This window comes from Periophthalmus magnuspinnatus, chromosome 6, assembly GCF_009829125.3.
Source record: "Periophthalmus magnuspinnatus isolate fPerMag1 chromosome 6, fPerMag1.2.pri, whole genome shotgun sequence".
In the NCBI taxonomy this organism is placed as follows: domain Eukaryota; kingdom Metazoa; phylum Chordata; class Actinopteri; order Gobiiformes; family Gobiidae; genus Periophthalmus; species Periophthalmus magnuspinnatus.
In genome coordinates this window covers 13,718,972-13,744,553 of record NC_047131.1, presented here as the reverse complement: position 1 = coordinate 13,744,553, position 25,582 = coordinate 13,718,972, and the positions used below count along the sequence as shown (strand labels likewise).

Genomic DNA, 25,582 nt, shown 5'->3' with positions numbered 1-25,582 from the left:
ATTCAACAAATGCACCCTTTGATGTGCCTATCGAAGTACCCGCCCAACTTAAATGAGCCGTTTGAACAGCATAAAAAAATAAAATGACATAAAAATGAAGAAAAGGAACAGACTTTGCTGTGAAAATGACATGAGAGTGGCCAAGGTGAAGCCATGCATTTCTGAACTGGTCTCTCAAAGGCAACAGCAGAAGTCACACTGATTTGCAGTAAATATTCATTATTATTCTAGCCTGAAAATTAGGTGCTGGGTGTGTGTTAAAATGTTAAAAATAATAAATACCATAAATACAATAAGTTAATTATTGGAATACATAAGGTTAAAAATTAAAATGATTTCAGTGTGGTAGTATTAAAAAAGGTCATGTCTTTGTGAAAAGGTGTGTATGTAATTTGTTGTGAGTTCATGCATTGTATTGGTTTTATTTTTGAACACAGTGATGTTAATGCACTATTCATTTTGTGCGCCAGTAAAGCATACATATGTCTTGAATTTGAAAAAAATAATATTTTATTTTTCAATAAAGAAGGGTTCGGTGAATGTGCATATGAAACTGGTGGGGTTCAGTACCTCCAACAAGGTTAAGAACCACTGCTCTAGGCCAAATAAGGGTCGGGTTTTTTGGAGATGCAAGCCCGATGATGACGATCCTTTTCAGTGCAATAAACACAATCATATCAAGTAAGTGTACTATAAACTGTTTTTTAGTTTTTATTGTCCTCTTTAATTACACTCAAGTCAATATTGATAAGAAGTTAGAACGGCATCGGTCACATGAAAGTGTTGACATTTGTGACAACTATATTCTCTAGGAACATGCATGTAGGTCAGTGTGTCATTCATATGCACATTATGCACATTTTACCGTCACTGGCCATGTAAAAAGTTTTAAATGTATCCAACTCTAATGACTACATAATAATTAATATACAGTGATTTACCATCAAGCATGTACAAAGTATTTCATTTTTAAGCTATTGGTTACAGTACAACAATAATGGGGTAGACCAGTCAAAACATTCAGAGACCAGACTATGGAAAGCTTCTTTGTATATCTGCTGTGGCTTAACCAATGAGCCACACCCAGCACAATATTCAATTCAATACTCTCGGCTCCATTTTATCCAAGGCTGTAAATACCAACCATAGTAAGGCGGCAATAGAACCAGTCAATCATTGATTCTCTGCTGTTTACATTAGTAGCGATGGAACTAAAGTATGTAAGATAAAGTATTTATGTGCCATTTCAATTGCAGCTTAAATAAATAACCAGTCTAGGGCGAACTGATATGTAATTCTAACTCTTATGTAAGTTCAATGGTATTGTAGCGGCTCAGTCAGTAGAGTTTGTACCCATAGACCAGAAGGTTGGATGTTTAGTTCCCACTAAGTAAGGTTAGTTGAGGTAAGAAAGATATAGTTACTGATGACAAAGGCAACCTTCATAACAAAAATGCAATCAAAATCTAACCCTAACTCTCAAATGTATGCAATTTAAAATGAACATGTTTTAAAAGAGGCTAAAATAAGTATTTGACCCCAAAAAATTTAACCTTTAGACTTATTGTGTAATACCAGAACAACTGTATAGCATACCTATGTATATATTCTTTACATATGTCATTCACACCCATAAACTGCATTTGACTCAGATAAGGAAGACTTTATGGTACTGACTGTGCTTGCTTTGATTTTACTCAAAAGATTAGTATTTGAAAACTGTGTGTACAATTTGCAGAGGTCAGGAATACTCAGTTACATTTACTTGAGTAACTTTCTAAAGAAATTGCTACTTTCAAAGTACTTTTAAGTGGCATACTTTTACTGCTATTTGAGTAATATTTTTATTGAAGTAACAATACTCTTAATTGAGTAAAAATTTTGATTATTCGTAACGCTGTAAGTCTACAAGTGACAAAAGCTTTATGTTGACAATATGAATTGATTTGAACATTTCTTGCACCTGTCTATTCTTTGAAAATATCAAAATGTTTGCATTATTTTATGTTTTTTCCTTCCAATTACATTAACTTTGAATTGTAAATCAGATGTTACATCCAAACAGTTACTCTTTAAGTTACTCTTACTTGAGTAATACTTTTGAGTAATATTATTTTATAGTAACTTTACTCTTACATGAGTACAATTTTTGGCCACTCTACCCACCTTTGACCGTTTGTGCTGCTAACAACACCATACCCTCTTCACTGTGTCTGAGTGCATCCACTGGAGTCTGCAGCGTCCAAAACACAATTACATAAATCTGATGACATCACACTTTCAGAGGGCTATTACATAAAAGCAACTTTGGTTTGTGGGTCACATATGAATTATGTAAACATGTCATCGTCATTTAACAGAGTAGGTGATGAAAGATGGGTAGAGTTGGGCTAATTCAAATTAACAGAAATAACAACTAGGCCAGTGATCCAAATGATTAATTTTATTAATAACAGTTGGAGAAAATGTTACTATTAGTACACCAAATTAGTGTTGTCATGATACTAAAATAGACAAAAACACTCTTTCTTTAGACAATATAATGTGGTTTTCAATAGTTAACAATAAAACTTTCTTTTCTATTCCCATGTGGCCATATATCTGTGTAATCCCTCAGTCGTCCAGGTAGGTTCCATAGTGGTCCATGGGTGTATACTAGTCTGTGTCTTAGACTTGTTCTGATCCAGCTCAAGATCATTCTAAAGCTTTACAGGAAAGGTTCATTTCTGTCTCCTGAATGTGACTTTTTTAGCATCCATACTTGTTCAAATTAGTAGATTTGATCCTATTTTTAGTATCAATTAGTATCTTATTTTTGATACTTTTGACAACCCTACACCCAATAATATATTTGGTTAAGTATAAATCGTTACTTTTAGAAAAAACAACCAATGAGCAATATTGGCAAAAAAATAGCTTGTTGATATTTATTGGTGTCTATAAACAGCTTGGTTTAAAAGTGCACTACGTAACATTTCTTGAGGGATATGGTTTCTGCTTGTTTCCATGGAAATGTTTTTTTTTTTTTCTTGCTTAGTGTGCTTCACAGTATGGCAGTTTAATTGAATTACCTCTCTTGCATTTATTCAACTACACACATTTTTTATAGATCAACATGTTTTCTTACTGTGTGTGGGCTCGCCTCTTCACTGGTCTGACATGGTTGGCATCACCTGCTTGTCTCCATGGAGAAAGATTTATTAAATAATTTATTAAAAGCTAATCTGCAGAACATACTAGAAAAGGATCTCCACGGAGACAAACAGGTGGCTTACCCCTCCATAAAAGTTCCATAGTGCACTTTTAAGATAAGTATTGCATAAGACTAAATACGTTTAGTGTGCAATTTGATTTTAATTTCTATCACCATTTTTTGTAGTTTTTAAACTAAACTCTTGCTATATTACCTTCTAGACCATATTTTTTTCCACCTCTAAATTCTGCCTATCCACAAGTTTCAGAACGATGAAAAGTTTGGACCGTTGCCATAGCAGTTAATCATAAAAACAAAATGTATCTTTTGAATGGTCAACCAACCTCAAAATGCCACTATGTAATGGGCAGCGAATACCCATGAGTGGCTAATTAGCATCTTGTTAATGCTAACCTGTTATTGCTGCATCATTTCCATAATTTAGCCTAGTGTGCATCCTTTTGGCACTACACTGTGTTTGTTTTACTCAGATCGGACGCTTTGTTCTGGGTTAAAAATAGCTCAGCAGAACACAGTCTGTTGACTCTTACATCACAGAGGCATATGGGGATGGGTGTGCCACCTTAAAAAGAGGTCAATCTGGATACTGCCTATAAAAGATGGCCATGCAGATGTCGGGTTAGGTATTTGCTGGGTTAATCCACCCTTCACTGTTTAAACTGTTTCCTGTCCATATACTGAGAATGAGAAAAATTTGTATGTGTCCTCTATCTGCAGGTGAAGGCTCTGGCTACCCAGGTTCAGATGTGATTGCAGTAACTTTTTAAAAATGGTAGCAGGCTGTGATTGGCTGACAGTGACAGTATACAAAAACACTAGGTTCTCAGCACAGCAGGGACTTTGCTGTACTTTCTCATTAACATTACATAACTCCAATGACACCAATCTCTTCTAGGGGTTAAAATGTTACATAAAGGGTGTATGCATTAGTGGGATAAATATGACTTGCATAAAACCTACATTTTATGTATATATATATAATTTTATGCTATATAATTTGAGTAAGTTTGCAATTCTACATTTCCAAAACTTTATACAATTTTATTTTTCTATGTTAACTGTGACAATGCCTAATGGTTCAAGTATATTAGATTACATAAGGACTAGGACACAGATTATACATAGACTATTTACTGGTCCAAACACCTTTTAATACTGAACTTGTTTTGTTTGTTTGTTTTTTTTTTCAAATCTGTAGCTACTTTAAATGATATATAACAGTTACAAACATTTTTTTACCATGTTATTTGTGTTTAAATGAACCATATTATATTTTCAGTCTCTGTCTTAGTATCTGTAGAAACTTAAAGCCAAAGCATCGACATCAGTATCTCTTCAAAACAAATCAGTTTGTACAGTTCCTAATGGAAGTCGTTGTCGTGATTTCATGTGCCTGTCCACTGTGAGAAAAAGTGAAAGCATTCAGCGTCACGGATTAGTCACGATGAAAGAGGAGGAGGATGGAGGGAGGGAGAGAAAGATGAAGACAGAGAAAGTGAGACAAGAGGGAGAGCAAACGATGGAGAGAGGGAGCGAGTGAAATAAGGGGTATGTGAAGTGATGTGGAGAGAGAGGGGGATAAAGAAAGAGAGCAGGACAGAAGGAGATGGGTGAACAGAAAGGGAGAGAGGGATGGAGAGATAGATGACGAGAGAGAGGTATAAGAAAGGGAGAAGAAGCGAGTTAGAAAGAAAGAAGGGAAAGTATTGGGGAGATGGAGGGAGAAGGATGGATGGAGAAGGGGGAGGGAGAGCAAATGAGATGAGAGGAAGGCAGAGAGAGGGCACGAGAGGCTCAGAGAGGGAGGAGTGGACAGGGGGATGAGAGGGAGAGGAGAAAGGGATGGAGAGACAGATGAAGTAATGGAGAGAGAGGAGAGTGTATAAAAAGGAATGGAGCAGGGGAGAGGGAAATAGAGAGATGATCGGGAGAGGAGGGAGGCGATGGAGAGAGATGAGAGAGGGAGTGACTGTAGGAGGGATGGAGAGATGGATGAAGAGAGAGGGAACGCATGCTGTTAGGCCTGCCTGTTACATAATGCTGGTTACAAAACACACTGGCTGTGGGCTGCTGCTTCACCTTTTGTCAACACAGACACAGGAATTTTAGAGATTCAGATAGAGGGGAGGATAGGACAGACAGAGAAGGGGACAGGGAGGTGGAGGGCCAGAGGAATGTGGATACCAGGGGTCATTATACGTGGGGGGGTAAAGGGCAATGTAGGGTGGGGAATTGGGGAATGGCAATTGGGTGTGTGGGGTGGGGCTGGGATGAGCTCATAGGGTACTTTTTGGCTTTTATTAAACAAGACACGTCTAGTAGAATATTGGTGTTTTAAATCGGTAATGTAAATATATATATATATATGTATATTCATTATTAAAAGTACACTATGTAACTTTCCTAATAGGGGGTCCACCACCTGCTTTTTGCTGTGGCAAGGTGTTGTTAGTTTTAGTATCTGATTTTCTTTGCGTTTGACAACCCAACCAAACATCGAAACTAATATCACATTGTCAGGACACAAACTAACCTTAAAGCAATAATATCTCCATGGAGACATGCAGGTAAAAACGATGTAACCTGTCAGCATTATATACATGTCCATTCAAAACACTATACACACTACTACTTTACTACAGTTGGCTTCTTATTGAATCATATTATTTTGAAGTAACAACATCCACAATACTGTCCATACATTCAGAACTGCCTTACCTTACAGTACTCCCACATATGACCTTTAACCTTGTGTTTTGCTTTCATAAGATCACCACTCCGTCCCACCCACTCCTCTGCTCCCACCCACCCTTCTGCTAGAACAACTGGCCCCTGGTTACATAAGACCTGAGATTCAATAATACGTTTAATTAAGAGTATGAGCCAAGTGCTGAGTGAGCGCGTTCTCACAGTCTGCCTGTGCAAAGGGCTCTCACAGTGGCTGTTTACATGCACACAAATCTAACTGCGTTTTTTCAGACAAGAATTGTGATTGCGGTTACATTTTAATAACAAGATTTTGTTCAAAATTCCGTTTTTAAATGAGTCCAAAAGAATTGACAAAAGACTGAAATATAAACTGACAAACTAATACAAGAATCACATTTCACATGTACGTTTGTACAGATCTAAACTACAGGGTTAGCAGTTTTATGCAGAATAAGACAGGATATTTAGTTGTTTGTGGAGTAATATTGTACTACTTCAAAAATTACAGAAACTCAAATTGTGATTGATCTGCAGCCTTAGTTATCTGATTATTGTAGTAATGTGATTTGAACTGTCCATGTAAAAGTACCACAGAGTCTGGGAGTGGAGTAGAGGACAGAGGAGGAGAGACCTCGGACAGATGCAGAGGGCACACTTAAGTTATGTAAGCCAGACGGAAAACAATAGGCCATTAGGAAGTTGTATAACAGGCAAAACTATTTGTTTGCTAAAGTTTTGTTGCAACTTTCAAGTGATCGAATCATTCAATAGAATATTGCCTTGTGTTGCATTACAGCATCAGTTTCTCCACACATTATTAAAGCTGGGCACTAATGACAAACTGGGTTACATTTACTCAAATAACTGTTTCAAGACGTAGCACTTGATCGCATACTTTTTACTTGTGCTTGAATAATTTCTTGAAGTACTTTTCTTTACATTTCTTTGCAAACTCTAAGTGTTTAAATAACACTTTAAATTTGATTGCATATAGTTTTATAGTGTATTATGTTATAGTTGTGGTATTACCAGAACACACATATATATACATTTTCTGTTTAATTCCTTTTCTTGTAACTTTATTGTAACTGAACATTGTTTCCATGGCAAATTATTATCAGTAAGTGCAGGTGTCATCTATAGCCTATATTAAGAAAAAAAAGATAATTCACCAGAAATATAAGCTAGGTCATGGGACAGTAAAAACTATACCGCTTTAACATGTGCTGGTGCTCTTAAGTGCAGTCAGCAAAGAAGCAATAAAAGCCCCTCTCTTTAGAGTATGAATTTTTCAATAACTCATATCATACTTTTACGTACGCTCCTGTGTGCCCTTTTCAGATTGGGGACAGGGAACTATTGTTAGAATAGGACAGAATTGGAAATAAAATGGTGCCTATGAAAATCCAAATAACCTCAAAATGAAAACTGATAAATGAGATAGTGAATACATTGAGTTAGTGCATCCACAAGACTTGATTTTGTTAATTGTTTGAACAGTTTCCTAATTTAATTTGGCTCTTGGCACAGCTTAGTTTACATGTTGTTTGTTTTACGAATTTAGGAAACAGACTACATTACATAACGTCTTCCCTCAACTAGCAACCAATTATTAATCAGTGCAGCCTCTGCGTGATTGTCTAGAGTGAACTCTAGACATTCTGAGCTTTCACAAGAGACATAGCCTATCCACATCTCGAGAATGAGAAAAACATGTATGTGTCTGCAGGTTAAGGAAATGGCAACCCAGGTTCAGTTTTGCATTCCTCTTTTAAATAGTAAGAGTGCAGGTTAGATTCCTTTAATAACAGATAAAATTGAGCTATAAAACAAACAAAAGAAAACATAAAAAACTAAATAAATATATCCCTACAAATGTCCTCTAATGTGTGTGTTGTTTATCCATCTCTTACAGAGGCTTAGCTCCTCAGAACAAGCCCGAGCTGCAGAAGGTGTTGGAGAAAAGAAAGAGGGAGCAGGTTCTCAAGGCTCAGAGGGAGGAGCAGGAGGCCCACAAGAAGAGGAGCGACCTGGAGATCGAGCTGCTCAAACGCCAGCAGAAACTTGAACAGGTCAATAATGCACACACCGCACAGAGGAGAGCCATTAGGCCAGAGTCTGTAGAACCAGGCACTTTGAGAGGCAGGGAGGGAGGTGTCACACGCTATTTATACTCAAGAGAGGAGGTTTCTGGTTCCTGGCTCTGGTTCCTACAGTGTAAGATGTATGTTTTTTATACTGACTAATGCAATGATGAATGATTCCCAGCTTAGGGGTCAGTTTCGCAGACTGTCCCCAGGGGTTCCCGAAGAGAGTTCCAAATGGACATCTTTTTTATAATGATCTCAGGCCTATACCATAATGTATTTAGCTTTTGGCCACTCCTCATTTCAGTTCTTTGCACTGCAACCACCTACAGCAGACTTTAAAACTTAGTCCGTTTTTATCTCTGTCTACTGTTACAATCTCAGTCCAGAGTACTTTAAAGGATCTTTTAACACTTTTATATCTTTAATCTGCAAATGTTTCACTGTCTCATGTTACAGTTCACTGTTTCACATTATGATTGATGTGAGTGTGAGTGTATTATGCTGCCTTTTGGCAAATGAGGCAGCATAATACACCTTCTCTTGCAAATGAGAAGGTGTTCTCAATTGACCTACCTGCTAAAATATTCAATATATACAAAATTGAATAAATAAATAAATGAATATACATTTATTACCCATAAAACACAAGGTTGCAGTCATGCCACCATTTTTTAATCCAAGCCACGCTTAAGACAACTTAAGTCCAATAAGGTTAGAGTTAAGAATTTAACTATTGTTCTATGAATCCTGGATGACCACCTGAGGCTAGTGCTCAAAGCACTGAATGACTCCCTGCGCTTGTGCGAAAGGAATCATTCAATGCTTTAAGTACCGCGCCCTTTGCAGTCAGTAGGAATGAAATAGAAAGCAATGCATGAATACTCAAATCTCACTTTTTGTTCCAAGAAATATTAATAATATTGTGTTTCATTGATTTCTGTACTTGCAGCTTGAACTGGAGCAGCAGAAAAATGAGGAGGAGCAGGAGAACACGCCTGAATTTGTCAAGATGAAGAGCAACCTGCGCCGAACCAGACAGGAGGAGGGGGGAGAGGAGCGAACCACCTAAACCCACACCCAGGTCTGGAGGAGGGAGTGAGGAGCAGACCACCTAAACCCACACCCAGAGCTAGATGAGGGAGAGAGAAGATGACCTCCTAAACCCACAGGCAGGTTTGGAGGAGGGGGAGAGAAGAGGACTTCCTAAACTCACACTCAGAGCTGGAGGAGGACTGGAGCGGACCACCTAAACCCACACCCAGAGCTGGAGAAGGGGGAGAGAAGAGGACCTCCTGAAGCTACACACAGAGCTGGAGGAGGGAGGAGAGGAGCGGACCACCTAAATCTACACACAGAGCTGTAGGAAGGAGGAGAGGACCACCTAAACCCACACCCAGAGCAGAGCTGGAGGAGGGGGAGAGAAGAGGACCTCCTAAATCTACACACAGAGCTGGAGGAAGGAGCTCCTAAACCCTCACCCAGAGCTAGGGTTGTCAAATGTCTTGAAAGTCAGTTTTACTTTTGATAAAGATAGTAACGAAACTAGATACTCATTTGAGCAGGTATCAATACTAAAAACGTCAAAGGACAGACATTTTCCTGAATAGCTTTAGAATGATCTTGAGCTGTATATTGAATATTAGGGATGCACTAAAACAATACTGTTATTGGATATTAGCACAAATTTTGGTGGATCGAATAGCAGCTTCCAAGATATCGGAACAGCCAATCTATAAATATATGTAATAAGACGATTTAATGGCCAGTCTTGGCCAAAAACATCTCATAGTATTAAATTTGTATTTTTATAAAGCACTTTTAGATCATTTTTCATGATTTTTTCATTGGTTTGCGTTTAAAGGAAATAAATAAAATTTTCAGTCTCTGCACTGGTATCTGTTGATATCGGGTATCGACAGATGCTTAAAGGCAAAGTATTGACATCAGTATCGCTTTTTCACAGAAAAAGCTGGATCGGTGCATCCCTATTGGATATCAAATTCTGTTGTCGATCATCGTGGTAGCTCAGTCTGTATTGAGTATCGAGCCTATTACTTAGTAGATCGAGTTTGAAATATTAACATTTTGTCAACACAACCCAGAGCTGGAGGACGGGGCAGGAATGGGACCACCCTTACCCACACGAGAGGGGAGATAGTTAGGACTTCTCCAACAATGATCCTGCCTAGCTATGGCACTCACCAAACTGTTCACCAACTCTCATCCTGTGGTGTAGAGACATCATATTTTTTGACAAAGATTACTTTCTCTCCTCCTCCGGGACTACTTTTTCTTCTTGCTACCTGCCTTCACACAGCCACACACAGCTCCCATTGCTCCCCCTGCAGGCCGGACCTCACCACTAACTGAACTTGTTACAGAATACGAGGCAATTTTCGAGCTTCCACGGACAGAGGAACAAAAATGTCTTTCTATGTTTTGCTGCCATTTCTCTTGATATAAGTGTTGTCGAATTTTGTTTTAGTTTTTTGTTTTTCAATCAAATGAGGAAAAGTGGACACTGGATGGACTCTCAAAGCTGTGTATTGTAAAGCCAAACCTAATGTGCGTTTCTGTTATTTATGTTAATAGTTTTTAGGACATGTTTTAGTCGTATTTTTATTTTAGTTTTACCGTATAGTTTTCAAAAAGCCAGATGAGGACAAAGGGAGTGGTGTGACCAATTTGCAAATTATTATTAATATAATTTTTATCAACATGCCGTTTCTTCAGCTAAAGTGATTTGAAGCATTATGACGTTGGCATGAGGGTGACCTTTTCTTTATGTATTCTGTTGTTTTGTATAAATAAACATGTTAATTTAATTTTTTTTGTCAAATTTTGTTCTTTTGAGTCTCATCAGAAAGTAAAATATATAATTTGAACTTATTATCCAGATTAGTGTTTATATTGACTTAAAGTATTTCCAGGTCATACAGTTATTATTTAAGTATTCTTTCATTTGCTCTGGCTAAGATTGGCTAATGCACATTCATGTCACTTTTTTCTGAATTAATTTGTTCAAGCCATGTCCTTATTTTTCCCAATAAATTTTTACCTTTGGGAATGTGTGTATATAGTAAAAAATTGTAATAGTTTGTTTATTTTCTTTTTTTTATTTCATGCATGTTTTTTCTTGGTAAAAAGATCCAGGAATTAAAAAAAAACTGCCTATTGCCTGTGCTCTTTAGTTACAGGAGTTGCCAGTGCCTTAACCTGCAGATAGAAGACACACATATGTTTTTCTCATTTTTCATTATATGGACAGGCCTCATGTGAAAGCTCAAAACCTCCATAAGTCACTCACTGAGCTGCAGAGGCTGCACTAGCACTAATTAATGATTGGCTGCAGGAGCTGGGGTTTAGGTAGTGATCAGATCAGAGAGAGGCATTTTAGGTTTGAACCAACTGGATTTCAGCATTGAAACTGGCAACCCAAATGAGAGACTCATCTGAAGCTCTTTCTGCTTTCTGATCATAAAATCTAAATCTTCCATAAAGTTCTTTTTTATATAGGACTTAGTGGGATAGTAACCACAACAACTAAATCTATCAATTTTAAGAACAGCATGAACTGGATAACTTGGCCGGGATCTTGGTGATTTTATCTCTATAGTGGTATCTTTCCACTATTGAGTGTGAAGTGAATGAACAATCCACTGTAAAGCATTTTGGGCGTCTTGAAAGGTGCTGTATAAATGCATTATTATTATTATATGAATGCATATTATTAATCTTATTTAGTCAAAAATATAAGATTTATTAGCACAGTGTGGGCCATTCCACTTCCAAAAGTAACTTAGTCAACAGTTTTGAAGATGTAATGAATCCATAAGAGATCTTGGCATTGTGTCCAGGAGCAAGGCACTTAGTCAGCAAGATTTCTTTGGCTCAAAAGATGGCCACACTGGATTTTACCCACGATTTCTTTCAGTTTTGCTCTCACTGAGTTTGTCCACAAAAAGTATTAGGGTCTCTGAATAACCATTCACAGCCAAGCATCTAGAAATTAGATGGAATGGAATTAGATGCTAAATTAATAGATGAATGAATGAATAAATAAATAAAGGATATAGTTAAGATATAGTTCAGATGTGACTATGAATATACTGTAGAAATGAAAAACAAGCCAAGTCACCGGTGGAGAGGCCACTTCACACACAGTAAGGATGCATGATTTTAACATATGTTTTTCTAGCAATAAAATGTAATGTCTTTTTAATATAATACTTTGAAACATTTCAGGCAAAGCTATAGTTTTCATGGCATCAAGGTGGAGACTCCTACCCTAAAAGTTACATAGTACACCTTTAAACAGCAGTTAAAATGAAATGGATTTTTTTGGTAAATTAAGCACATTTGCTCTAGTGTTGTTTGGTTCAGAAATCATATAATAGATTAATAGATAATAGATTTTTTTCCCCCTCCTTTTTTAAAATCACATGGTATGTTAATAGACAATTGATTTTTTTTTTCTTTTTTTATCATATGGTAGGTTAATAGATATATATTTTTCTCTTTTTTTTTTAAATCATCTGGTAGGTTAATAGATAATTGATTTTTTTCTCTTTTTTTAAATCATGTGGTAGGTTAGTAGATAATATTTTCTTTCTTTTTTTTAACCATATGGTAGGTTAATAGATATTTTTTGTTTATTTTTTTTATGAAAACGTACACAAAATATATAAGTTTGAAAATAAAAAAGGCAGGATTTTTCACATGTTTAAAATAACAAATCCAATACAAGGCATAGAGAAGACAACATAAAGCAGAAAAAAATAATTAAACAGAAAACAGCTGAACACTAGTGAGAGTAAGTAGTTAATTAACGCCTAATTGATCTCAAATACTCGTTGTTTTTTTTTAAGGTTTTAAGTTGTCTGATGAGGTTATGGACTGGATATACTGTCACTCCAGACTATGACCAGCAGAGGGCAGTAAAAGGTCGTGGCGGGGTCTCTTTCTGTCCTAACAAAGCGCAGCAGAAGACGCGTCTCCCTCCAGTGGATCATCATTCTGCGACAGACATGGCCGCCGCCTGTGGGCTGCTCCTGCGCTCGCTCTGCTCCGGCGTCTCCAGTGCCGTCCCCGTGCTCTCCAGACCCGCACGGAGCCTCTCACTGCGCCTGTCCACCCAGCCTTACGCCCGGAGAACTGTGGCCTCCTCCAGCCCTTTATCAGCAGGTACTGGAGCCGTATAACCTTCACGAGCGCATGCGGGTTTAGCTCGTCTCTAAACTGGGTAAAAGTCAAAAGACCTGGCAGAAGTAACTCTTGGATGGTCCTCACGTTGCACAACTTTTCACTAGAGCTCCACTGTTTTGCGTAATCAGCACGTACCAACTGTGTTTTTGTTTGCAGCACTTAAATTTACAGACAAACATGAATGGATCCGGGTAGAAGAGGATGGCATTGGGACTGTGGGCATTAGTAACTTTGCACAGGTACGCCCACTTGTCCATCTTCATGCAGACAGACAATAACAGCTTGTTCAAACTCAACACTTGCCTAAATCTTTGTTTTTGTTCTTTTGGCACTGCTTGGGAACCATCAGGAGGCACTAGGAGATGTAGTTTACTGTGGACTACCTGAAGTGGGCACTCAGCTGGCGCAGCAAGGTACACTTTACGCATTTACTATTGCAAATTAATATCTTAACAACAATAATTCTGTAAAGAGTTGCTTTTAATGTCGTGGTGCTTGATTCTGAATGTATCTCAGCTAATATCTATAAGCCTAGGAAGTGGTCATCATCACTTACAATGACACATTTTGGGTTGTATGAAAATGTGCAATAGGTTAGATTTTTTTCCACTCAGAGGTAGGTAGTACTTAGTTACATTTATTCAAGTAACTTTTTAAAGAAATTATACTTTTCAGAGTACTTTGCTAGCAGGATGCGTTTACTCCTACTTGAATATTTTTTTTAAATTAACAGTACTTTTACAGTAGCAAGAGTAACCAAAACTTTTACTCAGTAAGTAAGTCTACAAGTGACAAAAGCTTGACACTGAAGATTTGTGGATCTGCACCACTCCTTTAGATATGATTTAGTAGCATTTTTGTGTCTATTCTTTGAAAATTTTGTGCAGATTTTGTGCATTATTTAATGTTTTGTTGAAGTTGAAATTATACATTTTTTATGTCCCAGGAGTTGCTCTTTAAGTTACTTTTACTTTAGTAGTAATTTTCACAAATACTTTTACTACTGTTACTTGAGTACTTTCTTGGACCACTACTTTGTACTTCTACTTGAGTAATATTGTTTATCACTAATGTATTAATGTTACTAATATTAACATTACTCTTACTTGAGTACAATCTCGTGTCATGTGACTGTGTGCAGATGAGTTCGGTGCCCTGGAGAGCGTGAAAGCAGCCAGTGAACTGTACTCGCCGCTGACCGGGGAGGTGGTGGAGGTCAACACTCTGCTGGCAGACAGACCGGGCCTGGTCAACTCCTCCTGCTACAAAGATGGTACGTGGTAGATGGTGGTATGAACCAAACAGAGGAGCAGTTAGGTCACAGTTTAACACTGTCCTATATTATACTGAGTCATATGCATTTTGTACACTGTAGTTTAGTTTGAGCATTACAGTCACAGCATTGAGCTTTTGTTTCATTTATTCACATGTTTACATGCAATACTTTCAAGTAGTAATTTTAATACTTGACCAAACTCCTTTTTAAGTATTTTCTGAAATTCGGTCACGATTCTGCATCTGGCAAAATGCCCCAAAATGCCTCAATGTCTCAGCTGTGACCAGCTGGGGGCGCATTCTTTTTTGATACTGACCTGTCCCTCCAAAAAACTCAATACACAACAACCTGCTTGTCTCCGAGATGTTATTGATTTACCTGAAATGTTCCACAGTATGGCATTAAATTGATCTCTTCTAACATTTATTTGATCATACTTGGATAGTGTTTTCAGGATAATAAAAAGTCAAACTCTATTTTGCAACATCGCGTGGTGGTCGGGGTACCACTGGAATGGCAGACCAGGGTGGTGGTCCCTCTGTATAAGAAGGGGGACCGGAGGGTGTGTTCCAATTACAGGGGAATCACACTCCTCAGCCTTACCGGTAAGGTCTACTCCAGGGTACTGGAGAGGAGAATCCGACCGATAGTCGAACCTCGGATTCAGGAGGAGCAGTGTGGTTTTCGTCCTGGTCGTGGAATACTGGACCAGCTCTATACTCTCCATCGGGTCCTCGAGGGTTCATGGGAGTTTGCCCAACCAGTCCACATGTGTTTTGTGGATTTGGAGAAGGCATTCGACCGTGTCCCTCGTGGTGTCCTTTGGGGGGTGCTCCGGGAGTATGGGGTCCGGGGCCCTTTGCTAAGGGCTGTCCGGTCCCTGTATGACCGGAGCAGGAGCTGTGTTTGCATTGCCGGCTGTAAGTCAGACCTGTTGGTGCATGTTGGACTCCGCCAGGGCTGCCCTTTCACCAGTTCTGTTCATTATATTTATGGACAGAATTTCTAGGCGCAGCCAGGGGCCGGAGTCTGGTTCGGGAACCACAGGATTTCATCTCTGCTGTTTGCGGATGATGTTGTCCTGATGGCTTCATCGAGCCAGGACCTGCAGCAGGCACTGGGGCGGTTTGCAGCCGAGTGTGAAGCGGCTGGGGTGAGAATCAGCTCCTCCAAATCCGAGGCCATGGTTCTTGACCGGAAAAAGGTGGTTTGCTCTCTCTGGGTGGGTGGTGAGTCTCTGCCCCAAGTGGAGGAGTTCAAGTATCTCGGGGTCTTGTTCACGAATGAGGGAAGGATGGAGCGTGAGATTGACAGGCGGATCAGTGCAGCGTCTGCAGTGATGCGGTCGCTGTATCGGTCCGTTGTGGTGAAGAAGGAGCTGCGCCCAAAGGCAAAGCTCTTGATTTACCGGTCAATCTACGTTCCTACCCTCACCTATGGTCATGAGCTTTGGGTAATGACCGAAAGGACAAGATCGTGGATACAAGCGGCCGAAATGGCTGGGCGCACCCTTAGGGATAGGGTGAGGAGCTCAGTCACACGGGAGGAGCTCGGAGTAGAGCTGCTGCTCCTACACGTTGAGAGGAGCCAGTTGAGGTGGCTCGGGCATCCGCTCAGGATGCCTCCTGGGAGGGAAGTTTGGGAGTCCCTGTTTAGACTGCTGCCACCGCAACCCGGTCCCGGATAAGCGGAAGAAAATGGATGGATGGATGGATCTATTTTGATACTTAATACAGATTCTGACAATGATTATAAAAACACTCTAGAATATGATTTTCAACATGAAATCATAGTACTTTCTTTTATATAACCATGTGGTCTTATCTATGTAATGCTTCAGTCGTCCACGTAGGTTCCATAGTGGTCCATGGGTGTATACTAGTCTGTGTCTTATACTTGTTCTGATACAGCTCAAGATCATTCTAAAGATATTGAGGAAAGGTTTATTTCTGTCCTGTGAATGTGAGTTTTTAGCATTGATATCTGCTAAAATGAGTATCTAGTTTTGATACTTGTTTTAGTATTTATTAGTATCTGATTTTTTATACTTTTGACAACTCTATTTCATTATGTGTGTGTTTATCATACCTGGAAATATTTAGAAAAACATACAGTATCATCCTTGTGAGCAGGTTCATCTCTACAGATCTGACCTGTAACTTGACTTGGTAGCAGCTGCTTTTCTCCATAAACATAGATAAGTTTAATGCCATACTAAGAAGAAAAAGGGTGTGTCAGAAGCACTAATGCAAATGTGTCAAAATATTTACAGAAATCTTACATTACACTGAACCTTTTTTAGAATAATAAGCCATGTTATAATGTTAACTTATCAAAAACATACCTGAAGTTGTGGTTTGTTTCATTCGCAAGTTTGGGTAACCCTTTTTTTTATTGGTCTGCCTACATCTCCAAAGCTCAAAATGCTCTGTTCCACCATGTGATTTCATGAAGCAATTAACTTGGAAAACTACCTCTATCTTTTACCTTTTTTCCATAGACATTGGCAATTCCAGGCAAAAATGATTCAAATAAGTGGGGTGCATGGAGTTTCAAAACAGTGGAGCAATTATTGCATTACCACAAGGTGTAACAGAGTGTTTTCAGTTTTAGAGAAGAACTCAGCCTAAATATGCAAGGTTTGTGTGTTAAATATGTGCAAATGGAACAAAACACAACTCTGGGTATATTTTTGGTGAGGAAATATCAGTATCAGGTGAATCAGAAAATAGCATAACATGGGCCCTGCAAATAATTGTTTTTTAATGTTTTTAAGGCTGGTTGATGAAGATGACCATTGCCAAACCCGCAGAACTGGACTCCTTGATGGACGAGCCTGCGTATGAGAGATACATCCGCTCAATCGAAGACTAACCCACTACCTCTTAAAAAACGGCCACTTTCACTTCTCCAGACACAGGGGGCAGAAGAGCCACAAAACAACAGGCTATTCTGGGCATCTGCTGTGTAAAGGGCTCCACTCTGCTGACCCGACAGTATTGTAGATCTGGGGACGCTAGCATTTCTTATCTACTGCTAAAGTCAGGCTGAAGTGGTCAAACAGGCTGTAGTCCATGAATTCACTTTACCCTCAGTGACGGCACTAGAATCTATAGAGCATCGTCCACACATTTCAAACACTGAAGTACGTTCTAGCTCAATGTGAGATTTCTTAAAGCACTTTTGTTATGATTCTAATAATAAACTTGGTCTAAAATGCATGGTTGTTGAAACTGTGTGCATGGGACCGTTTGAGAATAATAAACATTTCCAGAGTAGTGTGTTCTTGCTTTTTTATTTAAACCATTGTGTTTTTAAATAGGTATAAAAATAGAGAAATTTATATCTGCCCACACAAACCAAAACCACCAAACACAGAAATTCAACAGATTACACAGCAAATTTCCTTTTTTTTACCAGGTGTGGATAATAAACTCAATATTCTAATTTTGCATATAACAATGCATTAGTCTCGTATTCTGACAGCACTTTTTGCAAACGTTCAAAGCCACTTTATAATTTAATGCAGTATTCATTCACTCCTTGAACTACTACTGCATCCACAGCTATCATAGGGTAGACTGACAGAAGTGTCGCTGCCAATGTGTGCCATTAGGTTCCTCCCATCCCTGGGTAAAGTGTCTTGCCTGAGGACACATTGACAGTTTGTGTTAGAGCCCCACTGTAGTACTTGGTATTCTCATTGGTCCAGTGGTCTCCCATCCAAATACTAACCAGGCCCAACCCTGCTTAGCTACTGTGACCAAATGAGATCAGGAATTCTCAAGGAGGTATGCTTAACTTCAAAACCACTAGAAAAGTAACAAAAGAGTCTTCTCTGACAGAAATTCATATGCAGCAGTGTAACAGTCCATACACTTAATAAAAATAAAGTAAAACAAAAATGCATAAAACAGGACTATAAGATGGTATGATTTCATTACAATGACATTCTCTGTAGAGCAGCAGAATACTCCATCATAAAGAACTCACCCCACCCAGTACACAACCCCAACACCAGTTCCTCCTTGCATATTTTCAATAACAATAAATAAGCAAACCGTATAAAAATCAAAGCACGTTGAGTGCTATCTGAGTGTACTGACCACACCTCCAGGCACTATAGAGAACTTGTCTTTGGCTGTTGGAGTACGTCTGGCTCTTCCTCTGGGCTGGCGAACCTGGGGCAGACCTTCCATCTTCCTATAGTTCACATCCATTCTCTCCCTTCTCTGCACTCCCTCGTTCATCACACTGGCTGTGAAATCTCTTTCATTTAGAAAAGCTATGGTTTCGTCTCTCTTCCTGCTCACATACCCCTTTAGAACAGCATTGTACGGGTTGGAGCCTGCGTCAGAGTCCGGTTCTTCCACCTGGTGTTTGAACTCCATGCGTGTTATGAGAGGTAGGAGGAACTGTTTGCCCCTCACCTCTACATCTCCATGGATACCCAGAGCCTCCGAGACGAGGCGGGGGGGCAGGGGGACCAGGTCACAGCCAGTGGCCCGGTCCACATATTGTTTAAACTGTAGACGCACCTGGGCCACATCTTTCAGAGATTGGGTCCTGTGCTCCTCCAAGTCTGTGATGATACGCTCGGGGTAGGACTGTCCCAGCACCACACCTGGGGACACACAGGGGTTATGATTGGGGTCATAGTTTAAAGGGGCAAACAATCAAAAAACAGTGTCACTAATGTAACATATTGATAGTCTTATAGTATAATTGAGTGATTTTTCAAGATTTTCAAGAAAATACAAAAAACTGTCAATAATATTTTGTCAATTGCATTTTTTGGATGTAAAAAATATTCTGATTAAAGGTTCCATATTACGTTATGTTCGGATAAATGTTATGATGTTGTTTCCTCATTGAAAACATACCTAGAATTGCGTTTTGTTTCATTCACACATGTTTAACACACAAACCCTGAATATTTAGGTTGAGATATTTTCACTAATTGAAAACACTCTGTTCCACCTAGTGATGTCATGTGGTAATACAGGAAGTGCTCCACTGTGTTTTTAAACTCCAGACACCTTCACTAGAATCATTTGGATAATTTCAGCACTAGAATTGATGATCTCTACTGCTCAAAATTTAAAAAGTAGCTGTTAACTTGACAACTATCACTTTATGACATTACAAGGTGGAAAGGAGCATTTTGAGCTTTGGAGATGTAGACAGACTAATAATGAAGAATTACTCAAACATGTGTGAATGAAACAAAACACAACTCAAAGTATGTTTTTGATGAGGTAACAACATTCTAACATGGCTTAAAGCTCACAAGAGTCCATTTAGCATGATATCCTTTAAAGACGGAACCAATTATGTGTACAGGTGCAGCAGGGTCTGAAGAGTAGAACCTAAATATCTGACACTTACTTACTTTTCTTAAACTGTTCTAATGTGCTTCAAGTTTCAAGTTTAAGAAGCTTACAATTGCCAAGCTTCATTTCTAATTTAAAGTCATTCATGACCTGGACCTCAAATTACCGCTGTATTAACTATAGACAACATCCACCTACCATTGTCATCACCACCATCACTATCATTATTATACCGTTCTCTACTCTTATTTCCCCTCTTCCTAATGTTCTAGGTAAACTTGGGGTGCGTTCACTTCTCACTTGCAAAAACACAACATAAAAATTAGGACTAAACTGGGACTAAATTCTGACCAAATCATGGACTAGGCCATAACTAAACCAGGACTAGAATAAAACCAAACCAGGTCTATACAGAGTAAACTGGGCTCAAACCAGGATCCAATGAAGACAAGTGTGAAAGCAACCTAAGGCACATTTATTAATCCACAAATAAAATTAATGGGAAGCAGTAGCTCACACATTACATTATAAGAATATTTCTAAGCCAGCTCAAAAGCACAGGTCCTTACCGGCCCGTTTGAGCATGGAGGTGGGACACTTCCAGGGTTTGTGGATGAGCTCGTCGGGCAGGTCGGCCAGCTCTGGACACCACTGTCTGACATAGGAGCCACAAGGGTCACAGGTCATGGCTGCATCCACAGGGTGCATGACAAAGTTCCAGTGGTCCAGTCCACACATGCCTCCATTCTGCCACATCATTGCGTCTATGGCCACGTCTGCATCCACTAGAGTGTCCTGCTCAAGGGAGGGATAAGCTGTGGTTACCCCCTGGTCATATTTGTATAAATTCCATCTTTTTTCTCTGTGTGGTTTACCTGGAACCAGCGGTAGCCCTCCTGCCAGGGCAGGTGCAGGTATGCAATAAGGAAAGAGGCCACCACATGTCTCATGTAGTTGTTCATCCAGCCCGAGAGCCACAGCTGTCTCATGGCTGCGTCGACCAGAGGGTACCCAGTCCGGCCTCGCTGCCACGCCTTCAGGTGTGACCGGTTGGAGCTCCAGTGCAGGGCCTGCAATCACCCACAACATATTCATATGACATGAAGACACACTGAGTGGTTTCTAGTTTAATATTTAAAGGAGTAAATGGTAAGCTGAGCTCTATTACTCATGTATAATTTGACTTTTTCTCTACTTTCTTTTTTTCCAACCAATTTTAAAATTAATTGTTATAGATCCAATGTGCACATATGAAATGCTGCTAACCTTATAAGGCGGTCTAACAGACTCCCAGGGCAGGTCGGGGAACAGGCTGAGCTGCCAGTAGGCCAGGTCTCTCCAGGACAGTTTGCGCTGGAACTTTGGGGGGCGGCATTTCGCCCCTTTGGCGTCCCACAGGAGCCAGCGTGGGCTCAGCTGTCCGAAGTGAAGGTATGGGGACAGACCACTGGTGTTACAGCAGTCTGCTCTGCCCGACTCCTTCTCATACCTGTACACACCTGCGCAACAGGCAATAATGATAGAGAAGGAGCACAACTAAATGGCACATTCAAGTCACAAATAAATGTTTACCATTCTGAAGGAAAGTTTCCAACTGAGCATGTGCTCCCTCCTCACTGAAATCCCAAGACTTACGAATGTTAGCTGCCCAGTCAATCTAAGAGGAAAATATAAATTTGTACTTTAGAAGACAATATATACATTTTTACACAATTGGGATATTTCTTATGTATTTACTATAGTGCCATCCTTCCGGCGGGGCATCCTGGCCAGTTCTAGCATGTCCAAAGGTACACCTGAAGGCCAGTGAGAGGGGGTGGGCAGAGACACAGGGGGGTCCAGAGGGGCCCCAAGAGTAGGCCCCGGATTCTGTTTACAGCAGCTTATGAAGTGGGACACAGAACCGATTCCTGCACAGCACAGATCAAAGTTTGGAGAAAAAAAAAGACAATTGAATTAAAAGTACAGTATGTAACTTTCTGAAGGTGACACGTCACCTGCATGATTCCAGGGAAAAATAATATCATACTTCAGAACATGGAGAACATGCATACTCCCTGGAGATGGGTACGTTTGATGCAATAGTGTGGAAAATTATAGCTATAGGAACAATATTTCCATGGACACAGGCAGGACTATTTTTTTGTTTTGTTTGTTTGTTTTGCTAAAAAGTTACACACTGTTACTTTAAATACATATATAACAAAATATATTTGTGATTTATTTTCTTTTTTATTCAGTTTGTAATGTGATTCATATGTGATGCAAAACTAAGACTACACCAAATCTAAACCAGAATTATTTAAGGACTAAACCAGTTTGAAATTAGGCAAAAGACTCCTGAGTATAACTACAAAAAGTGAGAAGTCAGACAAGTAGATACCAATATAAAACATTTGAAATAAGGCCTCTAGCATTTGAATGATCATCCTACCCTCACATATTATATTAAGATTTGTATAGTGAATTAATTGTGCCATCCATACCTCTGAGCCCCACTCCCACTGTGCTGACAGAGTAGGGGTCACGGAGGCAGTAGGAGTGATACATCCTGAGGTCTATCCCGTCTTTGTGCAGAGCCGACAGCACCAGATCATCCCTTTGTTTCAGCCAGGGCTCATACAGGGCATTGGCCACCACAGTGCGGGCTCCTGTTTCCTGTAGCAGCCCCCTGAGAGTCTGCAGTGAGGAGCCACTATCAGCCTTAAGGAACACAAGACTGCTGCCGATCCGCTGCAAGGATGTGTGCAGACAGGACAGAGCTTGATGAAGCCAGAACTTACCTAAGAAAAGAAGAGCAGAAGATAAACAGTTATACTTTAAAAATGTCTTTTAACTCTCAAAATGCAAATGTTTTGACCTGGGTTAGAGATGAAAGGATTTAAAGACACAGGTGAATATGTTTTTTTTTTTTACTCAATCCCTATCAAAAAACAAATTTCAACATATGAAAAAACTGTTTATGGCCAATTGAATTTAATAGGATGTAGATGCTGGTCAGAGAAGCCATTTGCAGAGAATAACAAACACATCACAGTCAACAGTTCAGTTCAAGTGAAGCAATAGAAATCTGATAATTCACTTGAAGAGTTATGTAAAATGTTCATTTTCACTAATAAAGGATTTAATTTTGAGAAAAGTATGCATGTGTCTGCTGACTTACAAGCCCCTCCCATGGCCACAGTGGTCCCAGGGCCTTCTTCCTCTTCAGGAGCCCAGATGAACACAGGGATAACAGGTGCTCCAACCTCCAATGCACCGATCATGCCAGGGTTATCACACAGCCTCAAGTCCCTCCTGAACCACAGCAGGACTGGGGGCTGAGGCGATGGAGCTGTGGGTAACCCGACTACCTGCTGACCTGACCCCTTACTCCTCTGCCTTCTCCTCTTAGAACGTTTAGGTTCATAGATATGCTGTTTAGAAGTCAGTGAAGATGGCCTGAAGCTATTGTCCATGGTTGGTACAGTCTTGTTTTGGACAGTAGACGCATCTTCAGCAGGAGGAGACTGGATGACTTCCTGGGTGGTGCTCTGCTTGGTGGCAGTGGTGGTTTCTTCTGCATCCAGTAGAGAGAGTGCCATTGCAAGTTGGAGCTCATCATCTTCATTCTGTAACTGTAGATGATATGATGTGAGCACGTTTACTGATATATATATTTTTAATTGTTGTTTTTCGGGGTCAGTATTTATCATAGGTACTTTATCTTTGTACTAGAAGGGACATTTTTGTAATTTTTTTGTACTATGATAAGATTTTAGGTATTGAGAGTTAAATAAATTACTTCTGTTCACTATGTTGATGCAAACTTACCACAAAAAGCATTTTGTTCTGCTGTTAAAAAATATAGCAGGTCATGTTTTATATCACACAATTTGTTAGTGTGACAGACCTAGATATTGGAGCAGGCGTTCTTATTTACTCACTGGCTCTGACTGATAGATGTGCACTGTCACTGTGCCATTATGTTAAGGCTCATTTCATTGTAAATAGCCCATTCCGTTTTCAATGCATTGTCCTTGATCAAAAAAAAAAAAAAAAATCAATTCTGCAAAATAGGTTTGTGAAATAAAAATGGCCATAATATGAAAAAGGACATTATACTGTAAAACAATTACAACATGAGATATTTAAAATGTTTTCTTAATACATATAATGCAAATAAGCTAATTAATTTTGAATGGCTGTATTTTACTATTGAAAGAACATTTAACAAAACGGTATTTTAATTCCATGTTGTATTAGTTTTTTTATTTTTTTATTTTTTTTAACAAAGGTGAGCAGCAGCATACTCAATTGTATTTACTCAGTTATATATACTTGATTAACTTTTTAAAGAAATTGTACTTTGCAAAGTACTTTTCTGGCTGCATACTTTTACTCCTAATTGAAGCATATTCTCATTGAAGTAATAGGCCTAGTACTCTTACCTGAGTAGTTTATTGTACAATGTAACAATACTGTGAGTAAGTCTACTACTTGAGTAATTTCCTGGGCCACAACTTTGCTTCAACTTGAGTAATACTGTTTTGAAGTAACGTTACTCTTAGTTGAGTTCAAGTTTTGACTATTCTACTAACATTTCTTGAAAAAAAAAAGGAAAAAAGTTACAGCTGCCTCTCACTAATGCCAACAGGTGGCGCCAAAGGAGCACATACACTCTGGCGCTATGGGTGAGGGTCGGTACTTTTAAAATATTAATTAATACATTAATACTTAAATATTAAGAAGGCACATGTTTAATCCTTATACTTTTATCTGTGTTTGGTTGTTTGTACAAAGCTTCACACGCTTTTTGTGAAACCTACTTCATAACAGGTGAGAAAACTAGCTTAACAAAAAGGCTCAGTTACCCAAGTTATACAAGTGAGGAGGGGCGAAATGTGACAACTGTTTTTTTTCATACATATCAAAATGTTAAATTTTAGTTATCGATAAAGTAAGCCCTAGTTTAGTACACATATTAAATGGTACTTGTTAATTAAATATCCATAAACCGTATTTTTTTTGTTTTTTGTTTAGAGTTTAAAGCCAACTAGGTAGCACGTGCACGTGTTAAAAATATTTTTGGACAATCCCTAAAACTATGATTATGATTATGAAACTTATATTTTTAAACTGTTATTTCTTCATATTGTCAAGTCTTAGCTAGTTTTAAGACGTGTTTTGAAGTAATAACGCCATTATAAAACATGACTGGCGTATACCCGTCCCAGCCTTACATTACTGAAATACTCCTCGTAGATGGCGGTCAGCGCGGAGTGCAGAGACATGTTCGCCGTGGACAGAGGCCGGATGACGGTCAGGAACTGTGCCCGGGTGTCGTGGTGCCCCAGGACGGACACACATAGAGCGAAGAACCCCTCTGGATCCTCCCGACCCACCAGAACCTCCCTCAGCATCTTCCTCACCAGGGACACGCCGTCTTCACCACTGCCGATGCGAGACATGTTTGTATAAAACAATGTCCAAACTATGTCCAAAATGTCTCTTCGCAGTGCTGTCTGTCTCTGTTCCTGCTTAACGAACACAACAGCTGATTTGAGGAGTTACACAAGCCATGTGGCAGTGTTTTGTAACGTAGACTGTAGTTTCTTATTTTAACCAATAGGGGGTGTTCATGTCAAAGAAATAGATTACATTTAACAACACAACGCGCCATGGAATAACAATTGTGTTTGAAGTTACACACAAGCGCATATATTTACATAAAATTTTGCGTTTACCCCGTAGTTTTATACCTGCCTCTGCTAGC

At 39.2% G+C, this 25,582-nt stretch overlaps 3 protein-coding genes across 8 annotated transcripts in view; 2 read left to right on the top strand and 1 right to left on the bottom strand.

Annotated features, from left to right (window-relative positions):
- fam107b (family with sequence similarity 107 member B) overlaps window positions 1-10,838 on the top strand; it is a 38,952-nt gene extending 28,114 nt beyond the window's left edge. For 2 of the 5 annotated variants that reach the window (XM_033967771.2, XM_033967770.2), the window contains exons 3-4: window positions 7,839-7,995; window positions 8,963-10,838. In XM_033967771.2, the coding sequence (XP_033823662.1) occupies window positions 7,839-7,995; window positions 8,963-9,082 (277 nt within the window). In that variant the 3' untranslated portion in view covers window positions 9,083-10,838. The remainder of the gene's footprint in view (window positions 1-7,838; window positions 7,996-8,962) is intronic. The other 3 variants (XM_055222391.1, XM_055222392.1, XM_055222393.1) reach the window with 3 other exon arrangements.
- Window positions 10,839-13,007: 2,169 nt separating this feature from the next.
- On the top strand, window positions 13,008-17,775 carry LOC117372049 (glycine cleavage system H protein, mitochondrial-like). Its single transcript, XM_033967769.2, has 5 exons — window positions 13,008-13,197; window positions 13,375-13,457; window positions 13,568-13,631; window positions 14,360-14,491; window positions 17,271-17,775. Exons 1-5 carry the CDS (start codon window positions 13,041-13,043, stop codon window positions 17,366-17,368), a joined length of 534 nt encoding a protein of 177 aa, XP_033823660.1. The 5' UTR covers window positions 13,008-13,040; the 3' UTR covers window positions 17,369-17,775.
- Window positions 17,772-25,382, bottom strand: si:ch1073-390k14.1 (deoxyribodipyrimidine photo-lyase). 2 transcript variants are annotated; one of them, XM_055222390.1, is made up of 9 exons: window positions 25,050-25,382; window positions 22,991-23,444; window positions 22,314-22,610; window positions 21,565-21,737; window positions 21,400-21,484; window positions 21,094-21,326; window positions 20,703-20,897; window positions 20,397-20,622; window positions 17,772-19,118 (listed from the first exon to the last, which is right to left on the bottom strand). In XM_055222390.1, exons 1-9 carry the CDS (start codon window positions 25,275-25,277, stop codon window positions 18,583-18,585), a joined length of 2,427 nt encoding a protein of 808 aa, XP_055078365.1. In that variant the 5' UTR covers window positions 25,278-25,382; the 3' UTR covers window positions 17,772-18,582. The 2 variants fall into 2 exon arrangements, with proteins under 2 accessions (XP_055078365.1, XP_033823666.2); XM_033967775.2 differs by having other exon boundaries at window positions 18,570-19,118; window positions 22,991-23,438.
- Between the last annotated feature and the right edge of the window lie 200 nt (window positions 25,383-25,582).